The sequence below is a fragment of the Equus caballus genome, chromosome 1, assembly GCF_041296265.1.
Source record: "Equus caballus isolate H_3958 breed thoroughbred chromosome 1, TB-T2T, whole genome shotgun sequence".
Classification (NCBI taxonomy): domain Eukaryota; kingdom Metazoa; phylum Chordata; class Mammalia; order Perissodactyla; family Equidae; genus Equus; species Equus caballus.
Window position 1 is genome coordinate 158,737,331 of NC_091684.1, and position 22,597 is coordinate 158,759,927.

At 46.0% G+C, this 22,597-nt stretch overlaps 1 protein-coding gene across 3 annotated transcripts; it reads left to right on the top strand.

Moving 5' to 3' along the window:
- The first annotated feature begins 478 nt into the window (after positions 1-478).
- On the top strand, positions 479-21,859 carry TGM7 (transglutaminase 7). 3 transcript variants are annotated; one of them, XM_003363598.5, is made up of 13 exons: positions 479-955; positions 8,985-9,167; positions 9,645-9,890; positions 10,480-10,598; positions 12,269-12,397; positions 12,485-12,662; positions 14,832-14,970; positions 16,273-16,376; positions 16,812-17,054; positions 18,252-18,578; positions 18,955-19,115; positions 20,905-21,038; positions 21,284-21,859. In XM_003363598.5, exons 1-13 carry the CDS (start codon positions 946-948, stop codon positions 21,441-21,443), a joined length of 2,133 nt encoding a protein of 710 aa, XP_003363646.1. In that variant the 5' UTR covers positions 479-945; the 3' UTR covers positions 21,444-21,859. The 3 variants fall into 3 exon arrangements, with proteins under 3 accessions (XP_003363646.1, XP_070094409.1, XP_070094410.1); XM_070238308.1 differs by lacking the exon at positions 16,812-17,054 and having other exon boundaries at positions 829-955; XM_070238309.1 differs by lacking the exon at positions 9,645-9,890 and having other exon boundaries at positions 829-955.
- The last annotated feature ends 738 nt before the right edge of the window (positions 21,860-22,597 follow it).

Here is a 22,597-nt window from a genome sequence, read left to right on the forward strand (position 1 = left end):
TTAAAACTGTGAATCTGGTAAACCACACATGTCCGGATCCCCAGCTATGGTCCTCCTACCCCTTTTCTTACTTTCTCTTGAAAATATTTTTTTCCTCTGATTAAACACATCTTACCCTCCCACTGTGGATTTTTTTTTTTTAATTCAGAAAAGTATAAATAAGGAAGTCACAATCGTTCACAACCTCACTGCTCCTAGACAATCAGTTTACTATATTTTCTTCCGTCTTTTAAAAATGGGTCTATCTGTATAAATAATATTTTTTACACCATTGAGATAAGTGGCACTGTTTTTATATCCTGCTTTTCCCCTCGAATTTAACATTATATCATAGGTATTTCTACTTGTCATTGGAAACTTTATCAACTTCATTTTTAATCAATAGTGTAATAATTCACCACTTCAATGAACTTTGTTTTTCTTTAAGATGCAAAGAAAGGTCTCTGGGTCCTAATGGGCTGTTCAAACCCGTTTTCAGGACCATTTGTGCGTGACGTTCCTCAGGGCGGCTCTGTTCCTTACTCATCTCCGTCTTGACGATGACTGTCAGTGATGCCTGACACCAGACTGAGATGGCTTAGAGTGAATGTGGTCCCGAGCCCTGAAGTGACAGAAGCACAAAGGGACGGATTCAAACCAAGCGTTGCCTTCCACATCACTTGAGTCTTCTCAGCTTAAAGAGGAAGCCATGGAAACAAACCCCTCAGTAATTTTTTTTAAAAACTTTAGACAGAAGCTCTTTTCCTTATGCTAAGACATACCCGGAACAACGGGGAAACAGGAGCAGGAGGAGTACTAGGAGGAGGAGGAAATGGCAGCCCCACCCAACTCAGGATGGAAGGAAAGGTTCTCGCATGATGACTGTAATTGCCCAGAGAGGCGATTAGATCTAGTATCTTAATACTGATGAGTTGAAGGGCTCTGGCTGACAGAAGGAGGAAGGAGATGGACCAGGGTGAGTACTGGGAATCTAACTTCTCTGGGGGGCTGAGTCTGGAGAGGGGAGATGTTTTGAGAGGTTAGGGGTGAACAGAAGAGACAGGCAAGCCTAAATTGATGTGGATGGTTCACTGTGTAATGTGGCTCCTTCCTCCCATTTCCTCACCTTCTTTCGGACGTTGGGGCATAATTCATAGAGCCATTCATTTTCTTCTGAATGGATTCAGCTTAACCCTGAGGCTGTGGACGATCTTTTCTTTAACATCTTGGGACTGGAATAGCCTTGGGAAGTCTGAGGAGGCCCACAAGAACCTTGGCCTTTACTACCAGGTGCCCTTGGTACTTGGGAGGCCACTTCTGTGGCTAACTCTGGAGCTGCAGGAGGACCACCTCTTGGGACCTAGAACATTCTCCTGGTCCAGCCTCTCTTCTGGCTCTCAGCTCCCCTAGAGAGTTTCTGCTCCTGCCCTCTGAACTCAGGCCCCTTTTAGGGTCCCCTTGAACCCCTGCTGCTCTGCCGCTGGGAGTGAGAACAGGGCCTAGTGGGCTGTGCCAGCCAGGCAGTCACATGGGGCCTGCCGGGACAGGGCAGTAAGGTGGATTATGTATTTCTTAAGATTGTGTTCTAAGTTATATATGATACAAACTATTAGAAATTAGAGATGTACATGGTATTTTAATACAAGCCAGAGTTTATTAGAGAAGCCTCAAGAGGCTTGTTCAGATGCTAGATTCCAGGGTATTTTTGTACAAAATTCTAGGGTATTTTTTGTCCTCAGTTATCACCAACCACAGTAAGCCTAAAATGTTATATTATCTTTTAAAATAGTATGCTTTAATTAAACAAAAAATATATGCTTGTTATAAAATGTTTGTCTATTAGGGTAAAAAAAAAGTCCCCCTTTACATACAATGTACTCCCAATCCCGCTCCTTCTCATAGGAAAGAACTATTAACAATTTGGTTAACTGCTTTCAAATAACAATAGATTATATAAAATTATTTGTTTTATACAATGAGATCATATACTACATACTAACTGATGACTTGCTTTTTTAACAACGTAATCATATATCTTGGAAATCTTTGCAGGCCAGTGCAAATTGGTCTATCAAAAAATTGTAATGAATTGTAGTTTTCCATTCTGGGCACATAAGAACAATTTATTTCATAATTTATCAATTTGTTTAATTTGTTACTATGCCTTATTCATGGACATTTAGATTGTTTCCAATGTTTTGCTCTTAAAAACAATGCTGCAATGAACATCCTTGTTGATCTAACTTCGCATATGTGTGCAAATATTTTTTATATGAAAGATTTCGAAAAGAACTATTGGATCAAAGACAATATGCACTTTGCTTTGATGGCTATTGTAGGGGAAGGAAAATTCGTCTTTTTTTCTTCCACCAATCAGGTTCATTGGCAGGGGACTTATAAATCAGACCAGCAAAAGACAGATTAACAAGAGAAAAACGGATTGAAGTTTATTAACATGTGCATTGCACATATACATGGGAGCTCTCAGTGATGGGTAACTCAAAGGGGTGGTTAGAACTTGGGCTTGTACAGCATCTTGACAAGAAAACAATAAAGTTTTAGAGAAGTGAGAAGACAAAGGAAAAAGACTTTGAGTTTTTAGGGCAGCAAATTCTAGGAAGGTAAATATGGGGGAGAGCTAATGGAAGATAAGGGCTAGTTAATAGTTTGTTATGTAGATTCCTCTGGTGCCATCTCTGGGCTGATGAGGATCCAGAACTCTCTAGTGGTTAACTTCTGTCCTTCCTGGTAGATATGAGAGAGAGGACACCTTTACAAACTTGTGTCCTGCTTTTAGTCAAATAGGAGGAGGGCAGAGGGTTTTTCTTGTATCTGCTTCTTTTCAATTGCTTTCAGCTCAAAATAATCTTTATGCCAAAGTGGCGTATTTTGGGATGGCATATTCTGCTACCCTTCAATATCAACCAACTTTACCTAAAAAGTCTCTATGAATTTATACCCCCACCATCAATATATGAGACAGTCCATTTCTATAAACCTTCACAATATGTTATTGTTATTCTTTAAAATATTTTTGAATTGATCAAAGATGGGATCTCATTACTTTTGTTTGCATTTCTGATTATAGCAAGACTTCTTAATATTTATAGCAACTTTTATATATTATGGATATTAATCCCTGTTACATTTGCAGCAAAAGACCTAATGACTTAACCTGTGTCATCAGCCTAGAGACACTTTTCTTTTGCCAGATCCTGTTTGAATTGCTGAGTACTGGGTGTAGACAATCAAACAATATAGTTAATCATGTAGATGCCATTAAATGAAAATCATGTTTCAAAGAAACAACATAGTAGTACATTGTTAACTGACAAATGCAGAGTGTAGGAAATTGCAGAGCAGGGAGAGAGAACACGTGGGTCCTGGAGCTGGTTGTACCCTGACCTGCTGGCATTTTAGGATGCAGAGGTTGACATGGCACTGTGGTTTTCACTGTGCTTTTTGGACCCCTAAGGCTCTAGAGAGAAGCCAGGGGACTCCTACCCAGTGCTTCCACCAGAGCAGCTCCTCTTAGGTCTGTTTATTATGTTTTCATTTGAATAAAAAAACCGATATTCACTCACTTGATTAAAAAAAAAGTGAAAACCTCCAGACCAGCACCTCAGGCAGAAGTTAAGAGCTAGGTTCTGAAGTTAAACTGTCTAGGTTTTTGTTTTGTTTTGTTTTGTTTTTTATTGTGGTAACATTAGTTGATAACATTAGATAAATTTCAGGTGCACATCGCTATATATTTCAAAAAACTGTCTAAGTTTAAATGACAATTTTGCCACTTACTAGATAGGTGACACTGGGCAAGTTACTCAACCTCACTGATTCTCTGTCTGCTCATGTGTAATATTGAGTTAATAATATATTGTTGGGTAGTTGTAGGAATGGAAGGAGATAATGCATATGAAGCCTGGAGCTTAATAACACTCAGTAAATGTCAGCTAGACATAAAACTATTGTTACAGGTGGTGAGATATCTCCTTGTTCTGAAACACTTGGGAAGGATTTCATAGAGGAGGTAGATGCTGAGTTTTGCTTGAAGAATGGGGACAACTGGGACATGTAGAGATGGGGGAAGGGCAGGGACTGTCAAGAGGGAGAGCTGGGCATGAGCTATTTGGAGGCCATGACACAAGTGAAGCAGAGTTTATTTATGGGCTATTGGGAGATAAGATAGGATAGATGTGTTGGGACCACATTGTGGAGGGCTTTGAATGCTTGGCTAAAGAATTTGGACTTGATTAGGTAATACAGTCATGTGCCACATAACAAGGTTTCAGTCAATGACAAGTGCATATATGATAGTGGTCCTATAAGATTAGTACCATAGAGCCTAGGTATGTAGTAGGCTATGCCATCCAGGTTTGTGTATGTACTCTCTATGATGTTTGCACAGTGACAAAATCTCCTAACGATGTATTTCTCAGAATGTATCCCATCGTTAAGCAATGCATCGCTGTAAGACATTTATATTCTTGCACATTTAAAGAGGCACAGGAAAACTCTGCAGTAATCTCATTACACAGGAATCCTCATATGCTTCACACAGATGTACCCTTTCACATTTTTTAAAAAGGAAGAAATGAGAAAGAATGAAGTATTTGTCAAAGTCCCAAAATGACCATAATAATGAGAAGCGCAAAAAGAAAACACACTGACAGAGAAGCTGGACTAAACGCAGGGACAAGAAAAGGAGTGAGTCCACCTGACATTTGGTGGCAGGTGCCAACTCTCTGTGCTGTCTGTGTTGGGCATAACTCACCCTTTGCCGTCTCCGCCTGGAGCTTTCCAGGCCTTCACCAGCAGCCTGATTGCCTAGAACATTGTTGGCGGTGGATTTTTTAACTTGCCCCAGTCTTCATCCAAACTAGCTGGGACCTTAGGAAGCCCTGGATGTCAAGGTATTTCAACAAGTGTTTATTAGCCTGCCACATGCCCTGGACGCCAGTCCCTCGCACACATAAGGTGCTCTCTCCTTTTTCTTACTAACACCTTGGTTTACATCTTCATTAGCCTTTTGCCTAGATTATTGCAACAGAGTTCTCACTGCCCTTCCCTCTTAGTCTTTTTTCCCTCCGGTCTGGGCTACATACCACAGCTAGATTAATCCTGAATAAAGCTTTGATCATGCCACTCCTCAAAAACCTGACTATAATCAAAATAACACTTTTCCTTAAATACAAAAGGAATACATGTTCAAAGCAAAAGCTTGGCCAACACCGGCAAACTCAAAGGAAAGAAAAATTTCCCATGATTTCACCACCTAAAAATCTGTAACATACTGTTTTTCAGTCTGTTTATGTTACTTTTTAATATCTCATAAATTATTTCCCCATATCCTGTGTCATTTTTATTGGTTACATCAAGATGAGAGAAATAAAATTTACATATCCAATTCATGGCAGGACATTCGGGTTGCATTGAACATCCTTATGCTTACATTTTTATACACAAATGATGATTTAATTAGGAAAAATTCCCAGAAAGGTAATTTATGGATCAAAGGTATTTATGTTTTAAGGCTTTCCTTTATTTTGTAATAAGTATCGATAAATTTCCTTCAGAAAGCTGTAACATTTTATCGTCCCATCAGGGACAGGTACACCCATTACTACTGACCCTAACAGCGGCATCCCAGCCCTGCTGCCCTCCCAGGCTTTTCTCCCTCTCTTCCCTACGGCCCCACTGCCCTCCTGCCAGATTATCCTCCTTGTACTTCACACATGCATGCAGGCATCTATTCAGCAAATGTCCCTGAGCACCCACGGGGAAGGCAGGAGATTGTGATGGTTAGAAGGCAGGCCCTGGAGCCAGCCTACCTGGGTATCAGTCTCAGTTGTGTCCTGCACCTTCCTGTGTCTTAGGAACAATATTAATGCCTCCATCACAGAGTGGTTGTGAAAACATAAATGATTTCAGATGTGTAAAATGCTTCTGACAGTGCCTGGCACGTAGTAAGTATTCAGAGAATATCAACTATAATAATTAGCAATTAGGAACCATGCTCCATTCTAGGCATGGGGGATGCAGGTGTGAGATGGCCAAGGTCTCTGCTTCCATGGAACTAATTCTAGATACTGTTAAGTGCTCTGCAGAAAAGAAAGAGGGTGTTGTGACGGCAAGTGATCACAGGGTGGGAGGTGGGGCATCACATTCAGTGGTCAAAGAAGGCGCCTGTGCGGTGGTTATCTCTGAGCCCAGACCTGAGGGGAGAGCAGGAGCCTGTTGAGAGCAGGGCTGCCTCACGTTTTGATCTCTCAGAGCAAACATGTCACATCTCAGAACTCATTGCAGGCTGATGGCTGTTTTAATGTCTCCTTTTTTTTTTTTTTTTTAAGCTGATAATATATGGAGATATATTTTGATCCTTTAATATCCTTGTCTTTATATTAGCCAAGTGCCAAGAGTCCTGTGGCCGGGGCTTACCTCTTTTCTTACTCCTCATTATCTGGTGGGCCGGTGGCCAAGCCAAGAAGGCCTTGTAGACACTGACATGTTTTTACTAATTGATTCTGCTTGACTTCATGCTTTGTGGAATCTCTTCCTGATCCTCTTGACTTTCTTTTCCTGTTCCCTTGAAGGCCCTCCCTCTTGTTCTCTGAGGTCATTGTCTCCCTGACAGGAAAAGCACTTCAGTGAGCCAGATGCATAATTACATTAAATGGAAGGAAAAAGAAAACTCTTGAGTCTGCAGTGGAGAATGAATTTTCTCTGTGCCCTGTGACTTTGGGCGTGGAGAGGAAGACATCTTCCTTTATCCTCCTCCCCTTTTCTTCCAAACCAAGAGTCATCCTGGGTAAAGGGAAAATTGGGCTGGCTGCCCTTAGAAATTTTGCCTGGAGCTGTGACCAGCAGTCAGGAAAAGGCTGCCCCCAGTCCTGTCCCCTCCTGTAGAAGTGACGTAAGCACTCCTGCGTGTTCTGCACTGTCTCTTTTGGGTGTCTGGTCTTTCAGGGTGGAATGGCCACGGGGTGTTCTGTACGGGGCAGAGGGGTTTTCTGTGAAAGCTCAGGAAATGTCAGGGCCCTCAGGAACAAATGAGCTGCAACCAGTTTCTAACAGGATCTAGGCCAGTTCCTTTTAAACTTTTGACTATGACCCACAGTTTACATCATGACCCAGTTATACATAAAATTTTACTTGCTCTTTCAGTGTGATATTTTCTATTCTATTCTTTTTTCTTTTTAAATATTGGTCATATTCCTCTAAAATGATTTCACAAACTACTAATGGAAAGGACCTGTTGTTTAAAAAATGCTGTTAAGTAATTCAAAGGCATCTATCTTAGATCTTGCCCAGAATTTTCTGCTTCCAATAATACAACTATTTAAGTGCGTAAATTACATGAAGAGGTTTAAAAATTTTGTACTATTTGATGCCGTACTTCATGTTTGAGTCTACATCAAGGGAAGACTGTTACTAGGAGGAGGGTCGAGGGACCATCGTGTGCATTCTGTTTTCAGCGGATGTTTGACAAATTTGTGGGAAATTTGCAAATATGAAAGCTGGATTTGATTTTAGACTGGAAATTTAAAAACACCTGATCCACTTTCCTCATGTAAAGAATTAGCTGCAGTCAAAGCTAGTTGACAGCTATACTTAGACCATTTCCTAATGGTTCAGTGTTAACCTGGAAGAAACTGGCTGCTGACTTAAGCCCTCATGCTTAGAATCATCTTATTACCAATGACTTGGACGAAGACCTGGAAGACAGTTTAGTCAGTTCCCAGATGGCAAGGTAAAGCGTTTTGGTGAAAGAATTGGGACTCAAAAAGTCCAGCCAGGTAGGAAAGATGGGCTGAAACTATCAAAGTGGACTCATTTAGCAAAAACATTAAGAACCTATGTGGACATTCAAAATGCAAATGGCACAAAAATTGGCTGGGAGCACACACGAGTTTTGCCCTAGGATGCTGTTTGGAACATCTCTGGCCTCTACCAACTAGATACCAGTAGCAGCCTCTCCCTCAAGTTGTGACAACCAAAAATGTCTCCGGACATCGCCAAATGTCCTCCAGGGGACAAAATTTCCCTGGTTGAGAACTACTGAGGTAAATTGATGTACTACTAGTGGAAAGACCTAGTGGATTTTTGTTGACAGTAAATGCAATAAATACCACCAGCAAAAATAGCAAAGCAAATGCAACCCGAGGCTGCATTATTACTAATATTAAGAGCAACTAATGATTACTGAGTGCTTACTCTGTTCCTGCCACTATACTAAGATCTTTACATGTGAATCTTCACTGAATGTCTACATGAACCTGACGAGATAGGAATACCATTGTCTCCATTTTTCAATTGAGGACACTGAAATTTAGGGATGTTAAGTGACTCATTTAAGGTCTCACAGCTGAGGTGCTGAGAGCCTGTACTCTTGCCCATTATGCTATGAGAGCTTTTAAACTGCACGCTAGCTGTGCACATACAGTCACACCCCAGGAAGCAGTCAGTGACCTCATACACCCAGAACATGGCTGAGAAACAAGAAATAAGTGACAAGTAACCCTGAGGCTCCCATCCCCTCAGTATCCCAAAGCAGGGCTTACCTGTGGCTGAGGTCCCAGCCTCTAGTCAGCTCGTTGACTTAATTCATACAAAATCCTAATATGCTCTTTCTTCAACAGGATAATAGAGTAATTTTTAGAAAGATTGTCAACAAAAGCAGTTAAGTGTATGTGGCGGTACTTCAAGGGTTAAGTGTCAGTTGTCTGGAAATGACTTGCTTTCTGGGTCCCTAATTCTTGAATATTGTGGCTCTGGGTCCAGGTACAGAGGTCACTGGGATCATTGTCCTCCTACTCTCGGGCCAGGGCTGCTAAATTGCCCTCTGAGACTGTTTTTAAACAAGAGGGCAGGGTGGACAGGGCAGAGGGCTCAGATCTGGACAGGAATCTTACCTAAGTGATTGAGAAGAAATGATTGAGAAGCTGTCAGGGGATGCTGAGCCCAGGGAGCCGCAGCTAGGCAGTGACCCATCCCCCACTCTCCCCCAGTGGCAGCCTTGGAGCTCAGATCCGTGGACCTGCAGAGCTCCAGGAACAACAAGGAGCATCACACGCAGGAGATGGGCCTGAAGCGGCTCATCGTGCGCCGGGGCCAGCTCTTCACGCTCCAACTGCATTTCAACCGACCCTTCCAGTTCCAGACCGACCACATCACTTTCGTAGCTGAGACTGGTGAGTCTGCCCGGCCCCAGGGCAAAGTTCACCTGTTTGGTCCCTGCCTCTCCTTTTCTGAGCCACCTTCCTTTTCTTCTGCTGGGATCCCCAGGACCCTATTAGTGTTCAGCACCATATTAATGCTGTTAAAGAAAGATTTGGCCAACTCAGCAAACTCAAGTTATGATCATAGCCAACTTTTAAATGTACAACAGGCACTGCGCTAAAACTTCACACACATTAGTTCATTTAATCCCCATGACAAGACTTTCAGGTGGGTACTATTATTATCCCATTTAACAAACAAAAAACTGAGGCTCAGAGGTCTTAAGCGGCTTGCCCAAGGACACCCAGTGGCTGTAAAAGACTTAAACCAAAAGGATTGGCAAGTGGTGGGAGACGGTGAGGTGGGAGATGGTGAGGGTCCTTCCAGTGCCCATGGAATCATGTCACATAGATTTGAGCCTCACACTGGGGTCATTCTCTCTTACACAGGACCAGCACCCATGGAGCTGCTGGGAACGCGAGCCATCTTCTCACTCACCCAGGCCCGACAAGGGAATGTCTGGAGTGCTTCCGACTTCACCATTGACTCCGACTCGCTTTTTGTCTCCCTTTTCACACCAGCCAATGCAGTCATTGGCTCCTACACTCTGAAGATAGAGATATCTCAGGGCCAGGGTCACAGCTCAACTCACCCCCTGGGGACTTTCATCCTGCTTTTTAACCCTTGGAGTGCAGGTGTGACTTGCTCATGGGTTGTAATGTTAACCTGATCCATTGGGAACACTCTATGAGGTTCTGCTTAGAAAGCCTAGAAGATAAAACGCTGCATATCTATGCAATATATTATCATAGGCTCATTAGAAAGCAGCATTGCGAAGAATTTTTAATGGGCTGAAGAAAGTGTTCATGGTGTGACACAAGTGAAATAGATTTGGCAATGGAATATAACGTGATCCCGATTGTATTTCATATACATACAGAGAAAGAGACAGTGGCCAGAATACAACAAAATGTAATAGTGGGTGACTCTGAATAGGGGGATGAGCGATTTTCATCATCTTCTTTAACTCATCTGTATTTTCCAAATCTCTACAATAAGTTTGCTGCCTTTATAATCAGGAAAATGTAATCATTATCTATAGATTATATTGCTGGTCTCTAGAAAAGCACATAGTTTTAAGGGGTCCAGTCTTGATGTCTATCACCATCATTCCATGGCTTCTCCTATTACCCGGCAAGATACTGTCTTTACTGTTTTTTAATTTTATTACTGTTTGTGTTTTGGTTTGGGGTTCTTCCCCCTCCGCTGCTCTCAACCACTCAGAGGACGATGTCCACCTGCCCAGTGAAGCCCTGCTGCGGGAGTACATCCTGACGGACTACGGCTTTGTTTACAAGGGTCAGAAAAGACTCATCACCGCCCGGCCCTGGAACTACGGGCAGGTAACGCTGTCTCCTGAAGGTGGGCCTGGGGCAGGTCTCCTTAGACAACCGTTAGCTCCCAAAGCACTGCTAACAAAAGTCAGGATGTGCAGTGCCGGACCAATTTCCCATCCAGTGAGGGGGCAAGGAAGAAGGGGAGACACCTTTCCTTTTTAGTTTTTAGTCTTTTATATGAAAACCTTAAAACATAATCCAACAGTACTATAATGACCCCCAATGAACCTATCTCTCGGCTTCAATAGTGATCAATTTATGGCGAATCTTATTTCATCTACACCAGGAGTTTGCAAACTATAGCCCATGGGCCAAATGTGGCCCACTGCCAGTTTTTGCATGGCCCATGAGCTAAGAATGGTTTTCATCTTTTTTAAACAGTTGAAAAAGAATTTTTAAGAAATAATGTTTTGTGACATGTAAATTATATGAAATTCAAACATCAGTGTCCATAAATATCATTTTATTGGAGTACAGCAATGCTCATTCGTTTAGGTATTGTCTGTGGCTGCTTTCATGCCACAGTAGCAGAGCTGAGTAGTTGAGACAGAGACTATATGACTTGCAAAGCCTAAACTACTTATTATCTGGTCCTTTACAGAAGAAGTTTGGTGATCCTTGGTCTATACTCCCTCATCCCTCCCACTTCATCATTGGATTTTTTGAAGCAAATTACAGATACTGCGTCATTTAATCCAGTGATAGTTCAGAATGCAGCTCTAAAAGATGATGACTCTTTCTGAAAAATTTAACCACATTATCATAATCACATGATATGATTATCATATCACTATCATAGCTGAAAAAATGAACAGCAATTCTTCAATAACATCAAATATCCAGTCAGTGTACAGAGTGGGGACCTTTGGCTCTGGGCAACTTTCCCCTCTCAACCGCCAACCATGGTCGTGTGGTTTCCCCCTGGCTCCCACTGCCCTTTCAACCCTGTCCAACACCAGGAGGGCAGAGTCAGGAGGAAGCAGGGAGCCCTGATGAGGAAGATCAGTTTCCGCGTTCTCCAAATGCGACAACTAGTATAATTTTTTGAAACTGAGACAAATACCAGTGTATTTGGCAGCCAAAAGGATTGCGACATACATTGCAAATATATGTTGTAAACGTATGTCATGAGCCTACACTGGCTTCTCCTGTGCTCACAGCATCAGCACTGAATCCTCTACCTGATTTCAAGGTTCCCCACACTCTTCTCCCTCTCCTCCATGCCTGGCCCTATATTTATCCATCTGATCTTTTCCTACTCTCACAAGTCCTCCAGAAATGAGAACTGCTAAGCCCCTGTCGGTGGCACCCATCATGCTCAAAGACCTCACATGATCACCTCCTCCCTCTTCTCTTCCTGTCCACCTCCTCCTTTAAAGCCTGCTAGCTCCAATCGCCTTCTCTGATCTCTTCAGTCGGCAAGGATCTCTCATCTCTCCGAATACTGTTTGTATTTTCCATCAGGGCCACCCTGGTTAGTTTTTCAGAATTCTGCATCTAATACAATCCCAATTTGACTTAGAAGGTCTTTGAAGGCAGGACCTTGTCTGATATTTAGTCCTACCCTTACCCCCACCACGTGCACACCATCCCTAAACATCTGGGTTATCAACTTGAAGTTTCAGAATTCTGGACATTTTTATTCTTCTTTTTTCTCCCTTGCGACCTCCTGGAAGTTTGAAGAGGACATCATAGATATCTGCTTTGAGATCCTGAACAAGAGCCTGTACTTCTTAAAGAACCCATCCAAAGATTGCTCCCAGAGGAACGACGTGGTGTATGTCTGCAGGGTGGTGAGTGCCATGGTAAGGCCAGAAGCTTGCCCGCCCCATCTGAGGACAGTCTGAGCTTCCCCAAGGCACTGTGGAAACCCACCTGTTTCTTCTTTGCAGATCAACAGCAATGACGACAGAGGCGTGCTGCAGGGGAACTGGGGAGAGGACTACTCCATGGGGGTCAGCCCGCTGGAGTGGAACGGCAGCGTGGCCATCCTGCGGCAGTGGTCAGCCAGGGGCGGGCAGCCTGTGATGTACGGGCAGTGCTGGGTCTTTGCGGCTGTTATGTGCACCGGTGAGCAAGGGGGAGGTGGGAATGCAGAACCACTCATTTAATCATCAAGGTAACCGTTTGAGGTCAGACTCTGATTATCTCTATTTTCATGTGAGTTAACTGTGGCTCGCCCACAGCCCCACAGCTAGGAAGTGGTGGGTACTTGGCTCTTAACCAGCATGCTCTATAGTCTCAAGGAACCCTGCACGTTTACCCAGGAGGGAAGTGATCTGTTGCAATCACTCCACAATCTCCTTGACGGAACAGACATTAAAATGGTCACTCGGATACAGGAGCCTATAGTCCCAAAGCAGGTGACACTGGCTTCTTTCTGCCACCTGCAGGCAGGCCTGGAGTCAGGGACTGCTTGGGGAAGCCTGAGGTGCAGGCAGATGGTCTGGGACAGCCTCATCTCACCTGTAGGCAGAGCTGGCAGCTCCCAGATACTTTTTAGAGAGATTCTTGAGGAATTTACAATGAGAAATTTACTACTTTGCTAACCACCCTTAAGGAGCATCAGCCGTTTTATGCGTTATCAGTTATTTACAATTCAGTGCAAAGTCGTTGATCAGATTATCTGTAAAGAGGAGGGAAAGACGGGAAGTCCTGAGGTGACTGCCTGTCTCCCCACCACCCCGTGCAAGGCAGGAGAGCCTTACGCAGTGCTGCCTGTTACCCTGTGGCGCTCAATAAACGGTTGCTGAACTAGTGCATCGATTCTGAATTGGAGAATAAGGGAGCACAGAACCGGGAGGATAGCGATAAGGGCTGAAGACAAAGTTCTAGATTTTTCTGAGAGGGAAAGCAGAGCCTGGCAGTTATGTACAGGAGCTGCAGACAGAGAAGCTTAAATCTGAGTGTTCAGATCAAGTGACCCCACTTTGCTTATTGGTTTTCACTGCAAAATGCTCAGCACATCGCCAGCATTTAGTATTCCCAATCTGCCTTGGGCTGGGAAGTCCCTGGCGAGGCGGCTGTCATGGAGGCGGGCTCCGGCCTGTAGACCTGGGATAAGAGGGAGAAGGTCTGGGGCTGTGTGCTCCACCGCCAGGTCTCTCGCACTCCCAGGCCCTCGAGTGAAGGGAGAGCTGCTCCTGCCAGGCTACCTCTGGCCGCCTGCAGCCGTGGTCTAGCTCTCGCCCATGCTAAGGGTTTGTGAAAAGCCAGGAGCTGTGCTGGGAGGGGACAGGTGATTGAGGACAAGTGGCCCCTTCGGGGCTCTGGAGTGAATTTAAGCAAAAGGATTGGTCGCTTTCAAAAGTCCTTTTACATTTCAAAGCATTTTAACCCTCCCAGCAGCCTGGTAGGCATCGTGTGCTCCTCCTGGGTAGGAGAGGGGTGGGATAACCCTCTCTCCAAACCCCTTGCCTCTTTGGCAGAGGTGGGGACCCGTGTTATAAGGGTCACACCTGGCTTGATTTCACCTGGCCCTGGGCAGGTGTGTGTGTGTGGTGGTGGTGACGGGTTAACGTCTGCTTTGTGTGACTAGATCTGTGAAACCTTAACTCAGCTTTGAAAAGCCTTTGTAGCACTATCCTAAGAAGCCACAAGAGGGTACTGTTGCCTTATCAAAGATGGTTGCTTCCTCTGTACGCACAGATTCCCTTTGTCTCTGATACAGTTTGCACTTACCTCTGTCTATCTTGCCCTTCTATCCATTCTCTGATTTCTTTCTTACCTCCTCCAAATCCTTGTCTTTCAGTAGAATTACAGATCTAGAATTACAGAACTGAAAATTATCTGGTCCAACTCTTCATTTTGTTACAAGGAGACTAAGGCCCAGAGAAGTCAGCCACTTACCTAAGGTTACACAGCTTGTCTTCTGAAACTGGCCACAGCACAGGCCTAAAGTTTGAAATTTTCTTCCTATTTATCAAATATGTTCTTAATTTGGAAAACTACTGAATGGATAAAGCTCTAAATGAAAATTGATTTGTTACTTGTGGTTTTAAGTGACCGTCAAATAATTTCTTTCTTCTGGTGGAATGGAGATCATCGATAGGGCAGGTGGGCAGCAGAGCTCTGGGCCTGGGTACGGTGCTCTAAGTATAACAGGGTTACAGGTATGGATATGCAGAAACCTTGGCTCTCTTTCTCTCCTCCAGCTAGAAAGTTAGAAAGTATGCGTGGGAAACCAATGATTCTGCTTGAAAAGAACTCAGTGATTCCCCATGCTTTTCTTCCTTTTAGTAATGAGATGCTTAGGTGTTCCAACTCGTGTTGTCTCCAATTTCCGTTCTGCACACAACGCGGATGGGAACTTGACCATTGACACCTACTATAACCGAAATGCAGAGATGCTGCCAAATCAGAAACAAGACAAAATATGGTAAGGGCCACTGTCTCGAACAGATCTTGGCTCCATCCCAAGCAGGGATATCTCTGACCTGGTTCTCTCTGGCCTTCAGGCAATATTGCCCCATATACTGCTGCTGACGCTCCCAGAGTAATTCCTCAACCCAGGAGGCTGTTCCGGTTAATTAGATCATCATATCAAACTCATTTCAGAGATAGATGACTAGGGGATAAGATTCTGAAGCTGACAACCAAATGAATAGACTTGTGTCCTCTGAATACTGACCTCAAAATCTGTATTTATCTTACTCTTCCTTCTTTGAGTCTTTCTGTTTGCACCATTCTCTGTTTCCCTGTCAGGGCAAAGCCTGGACTTGCTGCTTCTGTATGCTACTTCCTCTCGCTGTCTCACTCCCTCTCTGCGTGCATGTGTAGATGTGTGTATATCTGTGTGTGTGTACCTCTCTGTGTCCCTTTGTTTTTGTATCTCTAGTCTCTTCCCCTGGCTCCTTTCTCCTCTGCTCTACGCCAAATCTGATTTCCTGTTTTTCCTTTTCCAGCCACTTTCCAGGTAAGAACCTTTGAGTTGCGTGAGAACTAGCTGCTGTCCTTGGAGCCCCCTCCCTCTCTGAGCTCCTTGATGGCTAAAACCCTCTGCTTCAATCAGCAGAGGTGTGTCTAAGAAGGATAGATCACTTCTGTAGAATTCTGTGAATACAAACCTGAATGTGACCACGAGGAAATGCCCGACAAGCCCAAATCGAGGGCCCCTCTGTAAAAATAAATAAAGACTATTCAAAATGTCACTGTAATAAAACCAAGGCTAAGAAACGGTTCCAGATCAAAGGAGACAAAGGTTACTGGACTAAGTGCAATGTGTGGTCATAAACTGGATCCTGGACTGGGTGGGAAAAAAATGCTGTGAAGGACATTATTGGGTCAATGGACAAAATCGAAATATAGACAGTAAATTAGATAAGAGTATTATAACAATATTAAATGCATGAGGTTAATAACTGTTCAGGATTATGTAAGGGAAGACCCCTATTCTTAGGAAATACGCACTGAATTAAAAAATGTGTATATAATCTCCATATCCATCCTGAGAGAAAGCCAATGATTAAGCAAATGGGGCAAATTGTTGACAATAGATGAATTGGGTGCATGGGTGTTCTTTGTACTATTTTTGCAACTTTCCTGTAAGCTTGAAATTCCTTCCAAATAAAAGGTAAAAATCAAAAGGGAAGAAACAATGATGTAAATCACTCAGTATAGTGTCTGATACCTGGCAAATACTCTGAAAATGTGAGTCCTTGTCTCCTTACTCTGTCTGCAGGAATTTCCACGTCTGGAATGAATGCTGGATGATCCGGAAAGATCTCCCACCAGGATACAATGGGTGGCAGGTTCTAGACCCCACTCCCCAGCAAACCAGCAGCGGTGAGTAGTGACCACTGTGGAAGGGTCTGGGCTCCGCGTGGAGGGCGATCAGGGTGACTGACGACGTGAGCAAGAGGCCAGAAAAGACCTGTGCTTTCCCCACTTCGTCCTTTCCCAAAGTCACAGAAGAGGCAACTTCATGTCAGGAGTCTAACTTTGCCATTGACAGCTGGGTGACTGGGATGTGTCACTAGACCTCTCTGTTGTTTCCTCACCAGCAAAGTGGGGAAGATGATGATGGTAACTGCCGCTCCACAGGGTAGCTGTGAGGATCAGATGAATTAAGGGGAACTGGAAAGCACTCTGCAGATGAGGGTCTTAATGCGACTGCCCCTCCCCATCCCATCTCCCTACTTCCCATGGCCGCGACCAGCTGCCCCTGGTCCGTGTGTCAGCAGCCGTGTTAGCCGTCCACAACCCTTGTTCCCTGCACAGGGCTGTTCTGCTGCGGCCCTGCCTCCGTGAAGGCCATCAAGGAAGGGGAGGTCCAGCTGCCCTATGACACCCCATTTGTGTACGCTGAGGTGAATGCCGATGAAGTCATTTGGCTTTTCGGGGATGGCCAGGCCCAGGAAATTCTGGCCCATAACACCAGCTCCATCGGGAACGAAATCAGCACTAAGATGGTAGGCTCAGACCAGCGCCAGAACATCACCAGCTCCTACAAGTACCCAGAAGGTGCCTGGCTCCTGGGGACCTGGGGATGGGGCCAGTATGACCTTCTGTGTGTTGCCTCCCAGTGGAGGTGGCTCCCATATTAAAACCATCACCACTTAATCACCTCCTCTTCATGGCAAACTCCCAGGGCTTTCCTGGACCCTGGCCATGTGGCCCCAGGGTAGGGTGGCTGGATTTAGCAAATAAAAATACAGAGTGCCCCGTTAAATTGAATTCTAGATAAATTCAGATAAACAAATATTTCATTAGTACAAGTGTGTCCCAGATATTGCATGCGACATACGCTAAAAATTATTCATTGTTTATCTGAAATTCAAATTAAATTAAAAGTCCTTTATTGTATCTGCAGCTCTATCCTAGGGTCACATCATGGTGTCCTTATGTCATGGCAGTGGGGGTGGCAGCAAGGGGAGAGGGGGAGGCTCAAGGGGGGAAGGGCTCCTGGGTCTGTGGAAGGGAGTAGACGTCCCTGTGAAGAAGGCCAGGATGGAGTCAAGCTGCCTGAGTAAATCAACGCCCTGCCGTGTTCCCGTCATATAAGCCTGGACACATTCTTAGCACCCCTGTGCCTCCATTTCCTCATCTGTAAAATGGGTCAACAGTACCTGAGAGGACTGTTGTGAGGGTTAAATGAGTGAATACACGGAAAATACTTGGAACAGCATCTCTGGTGCATAGCAACTCTTCTAGAGACGTCCACAGTTTGGGGTGAGTTGGGGTTAAGCCTGAATGTTGAGTAGCCCCCAGGGGCGAGAAGATCTGTTTAAAAGGCTTGAGCATATATTCTAGAAGTGAGGATGCTGGTGGGGGAGAGAAGCCTCTGGCTTTGACGATGATGATAGTGATGATGGCGGCAATACTGATGACAAAGAACAGCACTGGGTGCTTATATTCAGCAACTCATTTAACCCAAATTTTTGGCAACTCTATGAAGCAAGGAGACATCCCTGGGTTATAGATGACAGAACTGGGCCCCAAGAGATTAAGGGATTGTGATAGAGCAAGGATTTGAACCCAGCAACACCAGTCCCCACGTTCTCAGCCATGATACCGTATTGCCTCCTTATGCAGCTAATCATGTGGTTGGGACTTTGGAATGGGAGCTGGGAGTTGTTGGGTGGCTTCTTTCCCAAAGAAGGTCATTTGGCCTCTCGACTCCTCCCCACTGATGTCTTTCCTGGCTCTCCTTTCTGCCAGGATCCCCTGAGGAGCGATCTGTGTTCATGAAGGCTTCCCAGAAAATGCTGGGCCCAGGAAGGGCCTCTTCACCCTTCCTGGATCTGCTGGGGTCCGGGGACTTTCAGGATCAGCCGGCGCAGCTGCAGCTTCACCTGGCCAGGATGCCTGAGTGGGGCCGGGACCTGCTGCTGAAGCTGCATGCCCGGAGGGTGGCAGACAGAGCACATCCCCGAGCGCCCATCAGACTGGAGGTGCGCTTCTGTGCGCAGGCCCTGTTGCACAAGGGTGGCGCCCGGGAGCCCCTCTGGAGGCAAACAGTGCACTTGAACCTGGACTTTGGGCAGGGTGAGTATGAGGCAGGCCTGGAAAGGCACCTAAAGGGAGGGGAGCCTTGGGGCCGTGAACAAAGCTGGGCTGGCCCAGGCAGATTACACAGAGACCCTGCACCCCCAACACACACATGCCGGGTGGTGAAGCTGCTGTTGGCAGAAGGTTGAATGCCAGGTGCTGTATCTCTGGCGCCATCCCACCAGGTGAAACATAGCAGTGACCTCCCGGGGCAGTGGGTAGGTAAGCACACTGTCTGTCTCTTTATTACACACGTATACACACACACACACACACACACACATTCTCTCTCACATACATGTTTCTTCCCCCCACCCCTCTCTCTCTCAGAGACCCTTTCCCTGGACTCAAGTTGTCTTTTGTCTGTGCTTAGAGATAGAGTGGCCACTCTTGCTACCCTTCAACAATTACGGAAACAAGCTGACAGATGAAAAGCTAATCCGTGTGTCTGGCATCGCCAAGGTCAAGGAAACAGGGAGGTCCATGCTGGTCCTAAAAGATATCTCTCTGGAGCCCCCCCACCTATCTATTAAGGTAAGGCATCTGGGCAGAGATGAGGCCCAGGGGCCCTCCGACTCACTCTACCCAGGGGCTGGGATACAGCAGCGAATGAGACACCGTCCCTGCCTCAACCACCAATCAGATGATTAAAGCGCAGTGTGTTCTCTTGTGCTCTGTGCACAGTGCAGGGCAGGGCATGAAGGCTTCCCAGAGCGGGTGATGTTTTGCAGGGGATGTATAGGAAGACGCTGTGTAGACAAATGAGATGGAGATGAGGGCATTTTAAGTAAGGAAATAGCTTTGCAGGAACAAAGGAGACAAGAAATACAGTGACTGGGAGATGGAATAGAGGAGGCAGATTTGAGAGAGACCACAAGGCCAAATTCAAAAGGTGACTGCTGATAAGATGGGGGTGACAAAGAAGAGGGAAACAAATGAAAGGTGAGCCTCAGATTTCGAGTTCGCCATCTCCTATTACCAGGGCTTTTCTTCCCCTGAAGCCTCCTTACCCCACCTCCCCGGCCCTCTCTGAAAGACTTGCTCACTGCCCAGTCCCATCTGGCTTTGCAGCTGGTGGATTCCTCCACAGCACACCCCACCCCCACCCACAACGAGAACTGAGTGGCTCCGTCTCATAAACTATATGGCCACATGACAGTTTTCACCCAGGCATGCTGTCAGCCTGTCAGGCCAAGTGATGCTGGGCAGCCTCCACGGTGGGGCAAACAGCGGGCAGAATGGCAAGTGCAGACAGGGCCTGGTGCTGAGGTGAGGGTCCTGCCTGTTACCCAAGGGCTGGTTACAACAGGATCCGAGGCAAACACATCAGATGCCAAGTAGGCAATTAATTGGTCCCCAGTGGTAAGGGATCAGGGTATGATTTGTGTGACTATGCTGCATTCCAAAGTTATTTCTACTGTTCTACCTTGACACTCTCATTAGAGCACAAGGGACTTGCTGCTTTCTTTTGGATTCCAAAGAAGTCAGAATGTGTTCTTCCTTCTCTTCGATTCTCTGGTTGAGCCAGAACGTGCGCCCAATATGATCTGGGTGGTCTGAGCTCATTTCAGTTCAACACTCATTTACTGAATATCCATCGTTTGGCTGGCACTGCCCTGGGCACCAGGGCACTAGAAAAGAGTCAGACTGAATCCCTGCCTCCCACTGGAGGCCAGGGCCTTGCTGCCCAATGACACAGACCTCACATGTGATGCACTGAACGCACCTGGAAAAACTCAGAGTGTGTCTGCTCATGTATATGAAGACAGAGCAGTGTGGGGGAAAGATCCTGGCTAGGCCTGGGACACCTGGGTCAGGTCCTGGCTCTGCCATTAACATATTCTGTGACCTCAGCCTCAGATTGACCTTACTGATGACACATGGATGGTACACATGACACCACTTCCTTATCCCATGCCTGTGTCAGACACTGCTAATCAATCATCACTGTCTCACTGACTCTGGATTTGTCCTCGGGATCCTGTTTAACACAGCATTCCTATTAGCCACAACGAACAGGTTGGAGCTGGCACTTAAGTTGAAATCTATTTGCCATCCTGAACTAGATGGTGGGAGAGGAAACAGATTTCCACTTCGTGCCAATTCCCATTTGAGGTGAAGTATTGTGACCTTCTAAGACAGACCAGGATATGTATTAACCCTGAATACTCTCAGCTCATATTCTTCTCTCCCACCTGCAGCTCTTAGCTCTAAGTAAGCAGTCCCTGGGGGGGCAACAGAGGGAAGGGCGAGTGAGGTTACTGAGTTGCAGTGCAGAAATGAGGCCAGTTGCTGACAATATCCCTGCCTTCTCTCCATACAGGCGTCTGAGAGGGCTGAGGTGGGCAAGGCACTGGGAGTCCACATCACCCTCACCAACAACCTAACGGTGGCTCTGAGTAACTGCGTGATGGTGCTGGAGGGAAGTGGCCTCATCGACGGGCAGATATCAAATGAGTAAGTACCATCGCCATCCACCTGTCTCATGCTGGTCTCTGATAAGGGGTGCCTCATGGGGTCAAAGGACAGCCCTCAGTCTCCTGGATGGTGCCTCCTTGCCCCCACCTTCCCACCCTCCTCAGGGAAGATTGAGCTCTGTGGTGTCAGGGGGTGAGAGGTGCTTACCGACCAAGAGGGGAAACCCGATCACCCACCCCAGCAGTTACTCCTCAAGGTTCTAATAGGATCTTTTAAACTTTCAGGCTTGGGACTCTACTGCCTGGACACACCATCCAAATTCAACTGGACCTCTACCCCATCAAAGCTGGACCCCGCCAGCTGCAAGTCCTCATCAGCAGCAACGAGGTCAAGGAGATCAAGGGCTACCAGGACATCTTCGTTGCTGCAGCCGGGGCTTCGTGAGCCCCGACCCCACCCTCCTCAGGCCCTCCCAGTCCTCCCAGCCGCTGCCCTGGACCTGCTCTCCTGATGCCCTGCTAGCCCCTCCCCAAATCGTGGTTCTTTGATCCCAAATACACACTTTGTCTCTTAAATGCTTTTTTGCAGGTTGACACTATAAAAGCCTTCCGTTTTGTACCCTGCCCCTCCTCCTGATGCCCTCCTTGTCCCCCTAGCCCCTCCTTGAGCCCCTGTTCTGCCCTCTTGATGCCCTCCCAGTCCCTCCCCAGCCCCACCTTGCTTTTTTCTACTCCTGAGGGTGTGGTTTTATCTTTGCTCCCTCTCTGTCCTCTTCCCGGCCTGTCTGGGGGTAAATGAAGCTCTGTTAGAACCTCTGTTCATCTTGGGAAGAGACAATAAAGGCATCTTTATCTAGCACAGCTGTTCTCTCTTCTGTGCTAACAAGCTACTTATTGCTACCGGCTGGTCCTCTGGGCCTGGCTGCCAGCTGTGTGGCTGGGCCCTCCCTGCTCTTCCTGTCTTCTCTCTCCTCCTTTAAGGGCCCCAACCACACAATAAGCCCAACATGATCCCCTCAAAATCAGCCTCTCTGGAATCAGGTCCCCATTAAATTGTCTTAAGGAGCCTGCTGGCAGAGGCCGGAGGGAGGTCTGGGGAGGGCGGCCTGGATGCGCTAGGAGGATAGTGACTGGAGCACCGTGGAGACCGGCCAGAAGCTGCCCAGCAGGACTTCTCGGCTGCTGGCCTGAGAGCTTTGGGCAGCTGGGCAGGGCCCACTCAGGATGGCCCCTCAGGATGACTGGGAAGCGCTTCATAGCTGCCCCCAAAACAGGCCCTCACTTTCCCGGGCCTCGTCTTCCCCTCTCGCTCCCTCCCCCACTGGCTCACCCTGACTGGCCTCAGCCTCTCTCCCTTCAGTATTCTTTGTTTTTGTTGTTTTAAGGACAGGGAGGCACTCTTTTGTATTTTTTTTTTCCTGTGGTTGTCAAGATCATTTGTGCTCGTTCTAGATAATTTGGAAAGAACAGAAAAGTGAAAAGGCACAAAAGAAAAACCACTGATAGTTCCCTCATCCCAGAAGAAATCTCTGCTATGCTAAAAGCCAAAAATCCTACGGAGTAAATTAGAAGATCTAATTGGCTTTATTAAATGATTCA

Coding starts and splice junctions, on each gene's coding strand:
- TGM7 (XM_003363598.5), top strand. Junction 9,168..9,644: donor CACTTTCGTAGCTGAGACTG/GTGAGTCTGCCC, acceptor TCTCTTACACAG/GACCAGCACCCATGGAGCTG. Junction 17,055..18,251: donor CTCCTACAAGTACCCAGAAG/GTGCCTGGCTCC, acceptor CCTTTCTGCCAG/GATCCCCTGAGGAGCGATCT.